Source organism: Microtus oregoni, unplaced genomic scaffold (genome assembly GCF_018167655.1).
Source record: "Microtus oregoni isolate MIOR12 unplaced genomic scaffold, Mior012 000009F_ref0000495, whole genome shotgun sequence".
In the NCBI taxonomy this organism is placed as follows: Eukaryota; Metazoa; Chordata; class Mammalia; order Rodentia; family Cricetidae; genus Microtus; species Microtus oregoni.
The window spans coordinates 13785097-13797174 of record NW_024543068.1 but is presented as its reverse complement, the minus strand read 5'-3'; the positions used below and the strand labels follow the sequence as shown (position 1 = coordinate 13797174).

At 42.0% G+C, this 12078-nt stretch overlaps 1 protein-coding gene across 4 annotated transcripts in view; it reads left to right on the top strand.

Annotated features, from left to right (window-relative positions):
- Psen1 (presenilin 1) overlaps nucleotides 1-12078 on the top strand; it is a 51792-nt gene that overhangs the window by 25074 nt on the left and 14640 nt on the right. For all 4 annotated transcript variants that reach the window (XM_041658291.1, XM_041658292.1, XM_041658293.1 and 1 more), the window contains exons 4-6: nucleotides 2262-2512; nucleotides 4515-4656; nucleotides 11824-11891. In XM_041658291.1, coding sequence (XP_041514225.1) covers nucleotides 2262-2512; nucleotides 4515-4656; nucleotides 11824-11891 — 461 coding nt within the window. The remainder of the gene's footprint in view (nucleotides 1-2261; nucleotides 2513-4514; nucleotides 4657-11823; nucleotides 11892-12078) is intronic.

The following is a 12078-nucleotide window of genomic DNA, read 5'->3' as shown; positions in this document are numbered from 1 at the left end:
TTTTAAACCTATCCCTAATGACTTATTTCTAGTAAGGCCACACCTCCTAAGCACTACACACCTTAGCACTATCAGTTGGGGACCAAGTATTCAAACATCTGAGCCTGTGGGGGACATTTTCATTCAAACCACCACAAATGGGTATGCTCAAGTGAAATCAAAGAGAACCTTAGCCTAAGAGGTATTTCAGGATCCCATGTTATCTCTATTGGCAGATTAGGAGAACTTTTTTTTTCTGGAGGCAGGAGGCTCTGGGTTGAGGCCCTTCTACACTTGCTAGCTGTGCCTGTTTCCTTGTCTATGGAGTGATGGCAATAGAGTGACTGAAAATTAAAGGATATGTAATGTCATAATCCTTCCTTCAATGGAATATTTTTTTAAAGATTTATTTATTTATTATATATACAACATTCCTTTCATGTATGCTTGCATGCCAGAAGCGGGCACCAGATCTTATTATAGATGGTTGTGAGCCACCATGTGGTTGTTGGGAATTGAACTCAGGACCTCTGGAAGAGCAGTCAGTGATCTTAATGTCTGAGCCATCTCTCCAGCCCCTCAATGGAATAATTTTATGCTGTTACTAAATGTGGGCTGTATTATTACTCTCTTGTGTGTGTAAGTGTGCATGGCATGCATGTGGATGTCAGAGGATACTGATATAGAGGCAGGCAGTTCTCTCCTTCCACCTTTCCGTGAGTTCCAGGGATGAAACAGGTTGTTTCATTGGGTGGCAGGTCCCTTTACTTGCTGAGCCATCTTGACCATGGGATGTGTTTTTTAATGAATGATTGTAATCCTCCACAGTAATGTTTATGCTCTGTAGTCAGAACTGATGTTTGAGGGTAGCTTGTTTTCAAATCATCATCCTGAGAGAATTTAGCTTAATCAATCTTCATTTACCAGCAGTGACTATATCAACAGTGGAAGTTGGCTCTTCCCTCCCACCATGTGGTTTCAGGGAATTGAATTTAGATTGTCAGCTTTGATCACAAGTACCTTTGCACACTAAACCATCTCACCCACTCTGGTACTGCTCTTTTTATTTGTTTCACCACTGACAAAATTTAAGTTTTAACAAATGAACAGTAAATACCAGAATAAAAATAAAACTTGGGAAAAATAGGAAAATAGCTGGGCGGTGGTGGCGCACGCCTTTAATTCCAGCACTTGGGAGGAAGAGGCAGGTGGATCTCTGTGATTCTGTGATTTCGAGGCCAGCCTGGTCTACAGAGCTAGTGCCAGGACAGGCTCCAAAGCTGTCTCAAAAAAAAAAAAAAAAAAAAGAAGAAAGAAAGAAAAAATAAAGCCAAGGGTCATGGATAAGTGCACAAGCCCCCAAGCCTGATGACCCAAGTTTGTACCTGTACACACACACACACACACACACACACACACACACACACACAGAGTAAAGTCAGGATGAGGCTGTGCCTTGGTAATAGCAGGACAGTTGCTGAGCATGTATGAGGTATGAGACCTTGGGTTCAGTCCTCGGCATCACAGACAAAAGAAAGAGGGCTTGATAACCCTAAGCATAGAATAGATATGACCCTAACAAGACAACCCCTGGTTTAACTAAGGAAAGTGAGGTCTTACAACGATTGTAAACTCAGCGTCCATCGTCTAGTGTTCATGTCCACTCCCTACTGTATTAGGCACAGTAAAGGCTGGGAAGGTGAGGACATGGAATATCAGGGTTATGTAAGGCCATTTGCTGTCCAGGAGATTGCTTGCTTGTTTGTTTTGTTTTTGAGTCAGGGTTCCTCTGTGTAATGCTGGATTACCAGAACTCACCATGTAGAATAGGCTGGCATGAGTTGTTACGTGTAAGGATTAAAGGCATGTACCACCATGCCTGGCTGGGAGAATTTATTTCAACTAAGTATTTTTAAATGATTGTAGTTTTACATGGCATTATGAAAAAGGATACAGAGAGATATCTTGAACATTACTACATATATTTTAAAGTCTTATTAATAATGAATTCCAGCACTCAGGAGGTGTAGGCAGGCAGATCTCTGAGTTTGAGGCTAGCCTAGTCTATAGAGGGAGTTCCAGGACAGCCAGGGCCATACAGAGAAACCCTCGAAAGGACAGTATATATGGTAGTCTATAAGTTGGCTCTTTCTTGCTTTGTATTTTTCCAAACTTAAGTATTGATTGGCTCATTACTATTAATCCCAGGTATCATTCTTATAGAATGCCTTGGTTGTGCTGAGCTCAGTCTGATTTACTGAATGGTTTTCTTGTGCTTTTAGAGTGACGGTCAAGAACGGCAGCAGCACCATGACAGGCGGAGACTTGACAACCCTGAGCCTGTATCTAATGGTCGACCCCAGAGGAACTCACGGCAGGTGGTGGAACAAGATGAGGAAGAAGATGAAGAGCTGACATTGAAATATGGAGCCAAGCATGTCATCATGCTCTTTGTTCCTGTGACCCTCTGCATGGTGGTAGTCGTGGCTACCATCAAATCCGTCAGCTTCTATACTCGGAAAGATGGGCAGCTGTATGTATTAGTGTTTCATTCTCAAGGCCAGTGGGACTTTTTCCATGTCAGAGCCTGTTGTTATCCCCTTGAGACCTCTGTACTCACAGAGCATGGTAGAGCCATCTTTTCTGATTGCCAGAGCCAGTAGGGATGACGGTGGTTGATTACTTGATACTTTCAGTGACAGAAAGAATGATGGAGAATTATTCCCAGGATGCAGTCATGGGTGGAGCTGAGTTTATGTGACACTGAACAGGGTGGCCGTCGTCTTTCCTGTCTCAGGACCATTGGGCCATCATTCTTACTCTTGGACTGCTGGAGCTTCTTTGTTGTTGATGTTCTATTTTGAATCGAATTCTTACTTTTCAGCCAGGCAGGTGGCATGGTTGGAATGGGCCTGCAATCCTAGTACTTGGGAAATGGCTCATGGGAGTTTAGAGGTTTAGGAACCCTGGATGTGGAGGTTCAGCATGTGGCAGTTGGAATACAGCATGGTGGCTAGCATATGCCTGTAATCTTAGCACTGGGGGGTGGAGAAGGAGTAATCAGGAACTCACAGCCAATTTCTGCTTTATTGTCCTCTTGGCTTGCCTGTTAAATCTTTAACTAAAACTGCCTTCATCTTCTGCTAGAACTAGATCCTTTACTAGTGTTTCTCACTGTATCTTAGGCTGGTCTGGAATTCATTGTGTAGTCTAGGCTAGCCTCAAGTATTTGATCCTCCTGCTTCAGCCTTCTGAGTGCCAGGATTACAAGTGTGCACTACCATACCCAGCTTTATGACCCTGTTACAGAAACTCAAGTTTCTCTCAGAGTAGTGCAGGGTAGGCAGCCCAGCACCGGTCTGTTGGTCTTTTATTCATGAAGCACCTGGGCTCCTTTCTTCCACTTCTGTCCTCTAGGTTCCTCCAGGGTCCAGACTTAGAACCTCAGCTTTCATTCAGACAGCAGGAGGAAGTTGGGAAGGAGATGTAGTCATCACTTAGCAAGGGCCCTCCTTCCTTAGAACACATATTCAAAGTTCTTTGGCCATCATTTAGTCTCATGACCACATCTGCTATAAGGGACAGAAGAAAAGTCATTGGGCCAAGAGCCTTTGGCACCAGAAATAAAGGAATTTTTATGTAAGTGAAAAACAAGGAGAAGACAGCTTCTATTGCAATCACTCTACAGATAAAAGACAGTGGTTCAAACCTTGTTTCCCCCCTCTAATAATTGTCATTTTGCCTAGGTAGTTTATATGGGAGATCCTGGCTATTTAACAGATTCTAATGACCCATGGAGAAAACATTGGGTGAGATTATTATTCCAGTACACAGCGTCCACTAGATGGAGCCACTGCCTGGCTCGTGTGCAAGTGCATCTCTACAGAGGCTAGCTGTTTCCTTCTACCTGAAGCAGTTCTTTTAGAGGATAGCTATTTTCTTAGGTTAAAAATTCTTAGCTAGAGGTTTAGAGAGATGACTCATCAATTAAGAGGTTGTACTACTCTTGTGGGCATCTTGAGTTTGATTCATAACACCCCTACCAGGGACCTTATAACTGCCTTTAATTGCAGCTCCAAGTGATTGGATGCCTCTGCCCTTCATGAACATCTGTACACACATGCGTGCGTGCACACATTCACACAAAACTTAAAATAGTAGTGTATATGTGTGTGTGCGTGTGTGTGTGTGTGTGTGTGTGTATTCTTAAAAACTGTTGGTTAGCACCAGAGTGATACAGACCTATAATCCCCACAGTTGAAAAGCGGAGGCAGGAAGATCACATATTCAAGTACAGCCTGGGCTACATGGTGAATTTCAGGCTAGCTTGGAGTTATTTACTAGATTCTGTCTCAAAAAACTAACCAAACCAAAAAAATTTTTTAATTGTCTGATTAACTGTGAAAGGTACATTCTACAGCACTGTTAATCAAAGGCCTCACAATTAAATACAGTTTTAAAGGGAGTATATGGTTTGAGATATCCATTAACGCTTTCGTATTGTTTTTTTTTTTTCTCTCCTTCCCTCCCTCTAGAATCTATACCCCATTCACAGAAGACACTGAAACTGTAGGCCAAAGAGCCCTGCACTCGATTCTAAATGCTGCCATCATGATTAGTGTCATCGTCGTTATGACCATCCTCCTGGTGGTTCTTTATAAATACCGGTGCTACAAGGTGAGGATGACACAGCTTGGCTTTCTGTCTTGATCTTTCCAAACTTTGTTAGTATGTAGGAAGGAGAAAGAGGGTGCGTGTGCGTGTGCGTGTGCGTGTGTGTGTGTGTGTGTGTGAGATAGAGGCCGGGAGGGAGGGTGTGTGTGTGGTGAAGCTATGCTTGCCAGTGTACATGCACAGTGGAGAGGACAACTTGGTGAAATAGGTTTTCTCCATCTTTCTGTGGGTTCTAGTTATCCAATACTCAAGGTGGTAAACACTTGCATTCACCTCTTGAGCCGCTTCACGACCTTCTCTCGTCTTATTATATACTTGACTAGTAAAGAAAAACGTGCCTTATATCTGGATCTAAGTTTTAGCTATTTTTCTTTCCTTTCATTCTGGAGCATGTTTAAAGTACCAAGACATGACTGGGAAACAGATGTTTCCATGTAAGATCACGTAGCACAACGGTGGTGGCACACGCCTTTAATCCCAGCATGCTGGAGGCAGAGGCTGGCGGATCTCTGTGAGTTCGAGGCCAACCTGGTCTACAATAGTGAGTTCCAGGACAGCCAGGGCTACACAGAGAAACTCTGTCATGAAAAAACAAAAACAAACAAAACAACACAAAACAAAAAAAAATAAGTAAAACAAAACAAAGATCATGTGGCTTCATTATTTTAATTTATATTGTGCCTGTGGCATTCCAAAGGGATGTGCCCTAAGACTTTTGTGTATATCCTTATTGACAAATAGCACTATAGGATTTAAGTGTCTCGTAAAGCCACCTTCAGATGCTGCTGTTAAACTCAGCAGTGACTGGCTAGCTCACTTGAGAGCTCTCAGCACCATTTGTGTGTGCTCTCTTGCCCTGGCTACAGGGAGAAGGTGCAGTAATGATGAGGCCGCCCTCAAACCGCTCCTCCTCCTTCTCTCTCACTAAGTGACAGCTTCCTGAATTTCAGTCGTCTAGAGCATACTCCAGACGCATATCCCAGAGAAATAACAAGTCACTGCAAGTCGTAGACGCTTAAGATCATCCTCAAATAATAGGAATACTGTTAACTCTCTAGATATTACAGTCTGATTTCCTCTGTGTATTGTTTCTGTGTATTCTTTTTTTTTTAAATGTTTATTTATTTATTATGTATACAATATTCTGTCTGTGTGTATGTCTGCAGGCCAGAAGAGGGCACCAGACCTCATTACAGATGTTGTGAGCCACCATGTGGTTGCTGGGAATTGAACTCAGGACCTTTGAAAGAGCAGGCAGTGCTCTTAACCACTGAGCCATCTCTCCAGCCCCTGTTTCTGTGTATTCTTAAACATGGTTAAAATGTATGGTCAGTGTGTGTCATAAAGACTTAGAAAATATTTTTGTAGCTATGTAATATTTAGCTTGGTAAGTATAATTTTTATCTTCTGAGCTCTCTGATTTCGGACATTGTTTCTGTTCACTACTGTAAAGGTAATGTCTTTATGAATAGACTTTTTCCAGTTACTTCCTTAGGGTAAAATCCTAAACTTAAAATTTTAATCATCTAGAAGATTTTTGGGTTTTTTTTGTTGTTGTTGTTTATATTTTTTCTGAGACTGGGTTTCTCTGTGTAGCCCTGGCTGTCCTTGAACTTCCTCTGTAGACCAGGCTGGCCTCAAACTCAGAGATCCTCCTGCCTCTGCCTCCTGAGTGCTGGGATTAAAGGTGTGTGCCACAACTGGCTTTCTACAAGTTTTTAACTCTTAGTGTGCCAAATTTGTTTTTAGACTTATTTATTTTGTTTTATGTGTATGAGTACTTTTTATGTACGTACATACATGTACCACCTATATGCCTGGTGTCTTCCGAGGTCAGAAGAGGGTGTTGAATCCCGAAGAACTAGAGTTAGATGTTTCTGAGCCACCATGTGGGTACTGGGAGTTGAACTCTGATCCTCTGGAAAAGCAGGCGCCTTAACCTGCTGAGCCGTAGCTCCAGAACCATTGTTGTTTTGTTTTTAAGATTGATTTTGCATTAGTGTGTGTGCATGTTTGTCCGCCACATATGTGCAGGCCAGAAGAGAGCCTTGGGGTCTCCTGGAGTTAGAGGACTGATGAGCTGCCTGACATGGGCGTGGAAACCAGATCACGTCCTCTGGAAGAACACTGAGAACTCATAGCCACCCAGCTAGCACGCTAGCCCATGACATTATTTTTCAAAAAGATTTACAATTTGTATTGATTACCAATAGCAAGTGGAATATCTGTATTTTAACCTTCACCAGCGAAAATTTCGCCCCTTTTGGTAAAATACCCTTAGTTAAGCCAAATGTGGTGACACATACATTCATCAGAGACAGATAGGTATTTGTGAGTTTGAGGCCAGCCTGTTCTATTACTAGTTAGGGCTACATGGTACAACCCTGTACCATGTACAAAATAAAACGCGTGCACACACACACATTTTTATAGGGTGAAACTCAGTTGACTGCTAGTCAAAATCAAATTATTTTCTATACCCATGGCTCTAAGCTCATAATCTAACCTTGCTAGATGAACCTTCTAGCGCGTGGTGGTGTTAGCCTGACACGTAAGCATTGTGGTCTGACATTTTGTGGAGGCCACTGAAGAGGAAACGTGTGTGATGGTGAGAGGTCGTCAAACATTCAGAAACAGAAGCAAATGCCTAAGCCCTCCCTTCCTTGAATGTTGTGTTCTTTAGGGTTCTCTGTGCCCATCCCACTGTGGCTTTGTATGTGTGTCTGCATGCAGTGTTTACCTGCCAGCCCCTTTCTTGGCTTAGTGGGCACATTCTGAAGCTTCCTGATTATAGGCTAGGCTTTTTCTTTGATTCCTTTTCAGACTTAATTAGGGGTGGGATTCTGCCTTCTCCCAAGTTTATTCCCTCCCACTCCTAGATTTCTTGCTTTTCTTTTTCCAAATCACCTGTGTGCCTGGATAGAGAGGTGTGGATTCAGCATTGTATTTCCTGAAGTCCCCCCCCCCCGAGTAATTTTGGAATATTATTTCATTTCTGTGAATTTTAACATTTTCATATATAGAAAAGAAACCACCGTCTGTAAGCTACCTCTACTTCCCTCTAATTTTTTTCTATGCAGTGACGACAATATAGCAAACTCTGTTCACATCTGCTTTGTTGCATATGGAGGCCCCACTGTTCTCTCAGCTTTACAGTTGAGGTATGGAGGCAGGGTCGCAGCTGCTGTGAGTCAGAAGGGGGTGACTCTGTTTGGGAATTTTAGTCCAGAATTTGGCCTTGATTGACTCATAGCCATTATGTAAAAATCCTCTCAAATCGTGTCCTCAATTCCTACAAACTGCTTTCTCTTTCTGTGCCTCATGGAAACTGTTTACACATGCTTGACAGTATTCCCCTGCTTGGGAAGTTATGTTCCCACGTATGTTCTCTGCATTAAAGGCTAAAAATTATAATAAACATGTAAAACTTTCAGTGGGGTTGGAAAGATGGCTCAGTGATTAAGAGCTATTCCAGACGGCCCAGATTTAATTCCTACTACCCACATGGTGGCTCACAACCATCCATAACTTAGTTCCAGGGGATCAGATGTCCTCTTCTGGCTTCTTCAGGGACCAGGTGTACACATGGTGCATAGTCATACATACAGGCAAAACACTAAGACACATAAAATAAAAGTAAGTAATAAAATCTTAAAAAAAACCTTCAGTGCCATGTGTGGTGGTGTATGTCTAGTCCCAGCTCTCAGGAGGCAGAGGCAGGCGTGTCTCTGTGAGTTCGAGGCCAGCCTGGGCTACAAGAGCTAGTTCCAGGATAGGCTCCAAAGTTACAGAGAAACCCTGTCTTGAAAAAACAAACAAAAAAATTCAGGTATTTTGTCTGTTTGTGTGCGTGAGTGCTTGCGCGCGTGTGTGTGTGCATGCATGCATAGTATGGGCTAGTCTAATCTATATAATTTAGGCCAGACAGTTTCTTACTGAAACCCTGTCTCAAAAAACAGCAAAAACCGGAGGCTGGAGATAGATGGCTCAGCAGTTAAGGGCACTAACTACTCTTCCAGAGGACCTAAATTCAAATCCTAGCACCTCACAACTGCTTGTAACTCTGGTTGAAGGGAATTTAACATCCTCTTCTGACCTCTACCACTACCAGACTCACAGGATGCACAGATATACATGTAGGCAAAACACCCATAAACATAAATGAGAATTGTGTTCACATACGCTTCCTGGGAGATAGTCCCATGACCTCATGAATGGCTTCCCAGAGGTGACTTTTCGTTTCTCTAGACTTTTCTTTTTGGTTCCTCTAACCAGACACTGAGACTCTTTCCCTGGTGTCAGGATGGGAAGATGGGAAGTCAGAGAGAAGTAGAGCAGCTATCTCATTCCCTGGTGACCAGTGAAAATTCCCCAGGGCCCCAACTGCCGCTTTCTCCCACTCAGGGCTGGTGGGTGGCTGGACTTAAATAGAACTGAAAAGGGGCAAGGGACTTCCAGAGTGCTGTTGTCTTTCTAGTGCCAGCTCTGGTGGACTCTGTGTGGGAGTGGGTGGAACCCAAGTGGCACTACTTGGACTTCCCCAGCTGCCCGCCCCTTCTCTTAGTGTCCAGCTAGCTGAGACACATGGAATGTGCTTATTCTGCCATAACTAGACCTGATCTTAACATATTTGGGTCAGTTCTTTACATCTGTTAATGATGCTAAATTTGAAAATTTATTTCCATTTCCACTTGTTCATTTGTGTTGTTTCATTGTTAATATTGCAGTCTTAAGCATAGCCAGTTCTTTAGAAGAATGTTGTTTACTTTGACTTCTTGTGTGAAGTAGAAGGAACTTGAGCCAGGCATTCAGAAGCTTGCTGGGACCTGTTTAAAAATAAACCCTGAGGAGTTCTCCTGTCAGTAGTTTGGTTCTACGGTGTCTCCAAGAAGCCAAACAAGCAAAAACAAAACAATAACAGCAGAAAACAACCTTACAGGGGTAGACACAGAAAGGCAGTTGACTATGACACATGACTTGTGGCAGATGACCTGTAGCTTTAAAGCCATGAGATTGCTAGCCTGCATAGCTCAGGTTTAGAGAAAGTGCTCACAGCTGGGAACAGAGCAGAGCTCCCAACTTTCAGAGCCTTTACCAGTGGCACTAAGCTTGGAGACTTAAAGAGAATAGAAAGCTGCCTTGCCCTTGATTGTCTCAAGTGGAGGGTGCTCTTTAGTCATCAGAAAGTCATGAGAGAGGTGAGGGACATAGAAAAGGAACAGATAGCCTGTCAGAAGTTAGAAGGGAACATTGGTAGCTGATAAACAGGTAGGGGTGTGTCGATGTGTTTCCTCATTAGTGGAAACAAATGCATGCTAAAAAAAAAAATCAGATGAACGTGTTTGGCACATTGATGTGATTAGTCCTTTTTGTAACTATTAGCCAGTGTTTATTAATGATCAGATAATTAGGAAAACTTAGTAGACTTTTAATTAAATTTAAGTAACTTTTGGGGGGGGTGGAGGAATTTTGAGACAGGGTTTCTCTGTAGCTTTGGAGCCTGTCATGGAACACCATCTGTAGACCAGGCTGACCTCGAACTCACAGAGATCCACCTGCCTCTGCCTCCCAAGTGCTGGGATTAAAGGCGTGGGCCACCACCACGTGGCAAATTTAAGTAATTTTTAAAATTAGTTTCTGTGAAAGAACTGAAAATCCAGAAAGAAAAAGATGTATGCTAGGACATTCATGATAATAAAAATAATAATTGGGTGGGGAGATTATTAAATATATATAAGTATTTATAAAACAGATTCCATATGTAGGGAAAGTCTAGATTGTAAATTCATACATGCGAGTGGAATATTTAAAAATCATGTTTCAAAAAATAATTTGGTGTGCTATATGAATATGTTTCTCATAAAGATGAAGTATAGCTGGCAGTTGTGGCAGACCCTGTAATGCCCGGATTGAGGCAGAAGGATTATGAGTTTGTGGCTAATCTACCCACCCCTCAAACCAGATTGTTTTTAAAGGCATAAATAAAAGCTGTGTACAGCTTACATTGTGTCAGAAGACTTGCATACATGCTGACGCTTGCAGGTGAAAACCATGTGAGGAGAAAATGTTAGGTTTTTTTCAGTATTTTTATGTTTTCTAAATTTTGTGGGTACTTGTTGCTTTTGTTGTTGTTGTTGCTTTATTTTTAATTCCTGCAACACTAGAAATTGAACCCAGGACTCTTCTGCACATTATGAAAGCACTTTACCATGAGTTGTAACCCAGCATACCTTGCTATGTTATGTCAAAAAAAATTTAAAGGCTTTTAAGAATGTATATAAACAGGAATTTTTTAATTGGTTTATTGGTGTTTTACATGTTTTGCATGTCTGTGTAAGTATCTGCACATGAGTGCAGCTGTCCATGGAAGCCAGAAGTTTCAGATCTAAAAAGCTGTCCAGTTTGGGGCACGGTACTGGAAACCTAACTCAGGGTCTCAGGAAGAGCACCTTATGTTCTTAAACCAATGAGCTATCTTTCTAGCCCCTTTATTTTTTTTTTCAAGATTTATTTATTTTTTTATTACATTGGGGTTTTTGCCTGCTGCTATATCTCTGTGAGGATGCCAGATCCCCTGGAGCTGGAATCACAGACAGTTGTGAACTGTATGTGGGTACTGGGAATTGAACCTGGGCCCTTTGGAAGAGCAGTCAGTACTCTTAACCACTGAGCCATCTCTCCAGTCCCAACACTTTTTTGCTCATCGTTTTTTTTTTCTTTCCAATTATGGGCCAGAATAAATAATAGGAATTATTATCTATGTGTTTTGGCAAGTAAATGCCAAGTGATGTCTTTTGTTTCTTTTATAAAAGAACTAAAAAAAGAAAATATGTTAACTGTTTGTGTGCATGTGTGTATATATGTATCTTTATGACATTTCTGTTTTACACTCTGATTAGCACCCACGATTTCTGAATAACTAACTATTCACTGATCCCAAAGCCACATTTGTTCTGCCTTTTAAAAGTAAACATGGGCATGGATTAGAACTTGGTAATATAACAGTTGCCAGCATGTGCCAGGTCGCAGGTTTTATCCCAAGCAGCACAAGAAAAAACAACAACAACAACAACAACAAACCAAAAACAAAACAGAGTGATAGCATGCACCCTGTTCCTTGTTTAGGAGTTATGGAGGCTGTTGGTTATATCTGAGCTCTCTCTCTTCTAGGTCATCCATGCCTGGCTTATTGTTTCATCTCTGTTGTTGCTGTTCTTTTTTTCATTCATTTACTTGGGGTAAGTAATACAGTTTCCTGGCCTCTTTATTTACTGTGGCATCCATCACTACCCTTAGAAGTCCATTTTCTCCTTCCACTTTGGGTTCTGTGGATCAAACTCAGGGAGTCAGGCTTGCCTTTACCCACTGATCTGGTATAGGAGGTCCTTCTATTTATGTGTTCCTCTCATTGGTTGAATAAAGGAA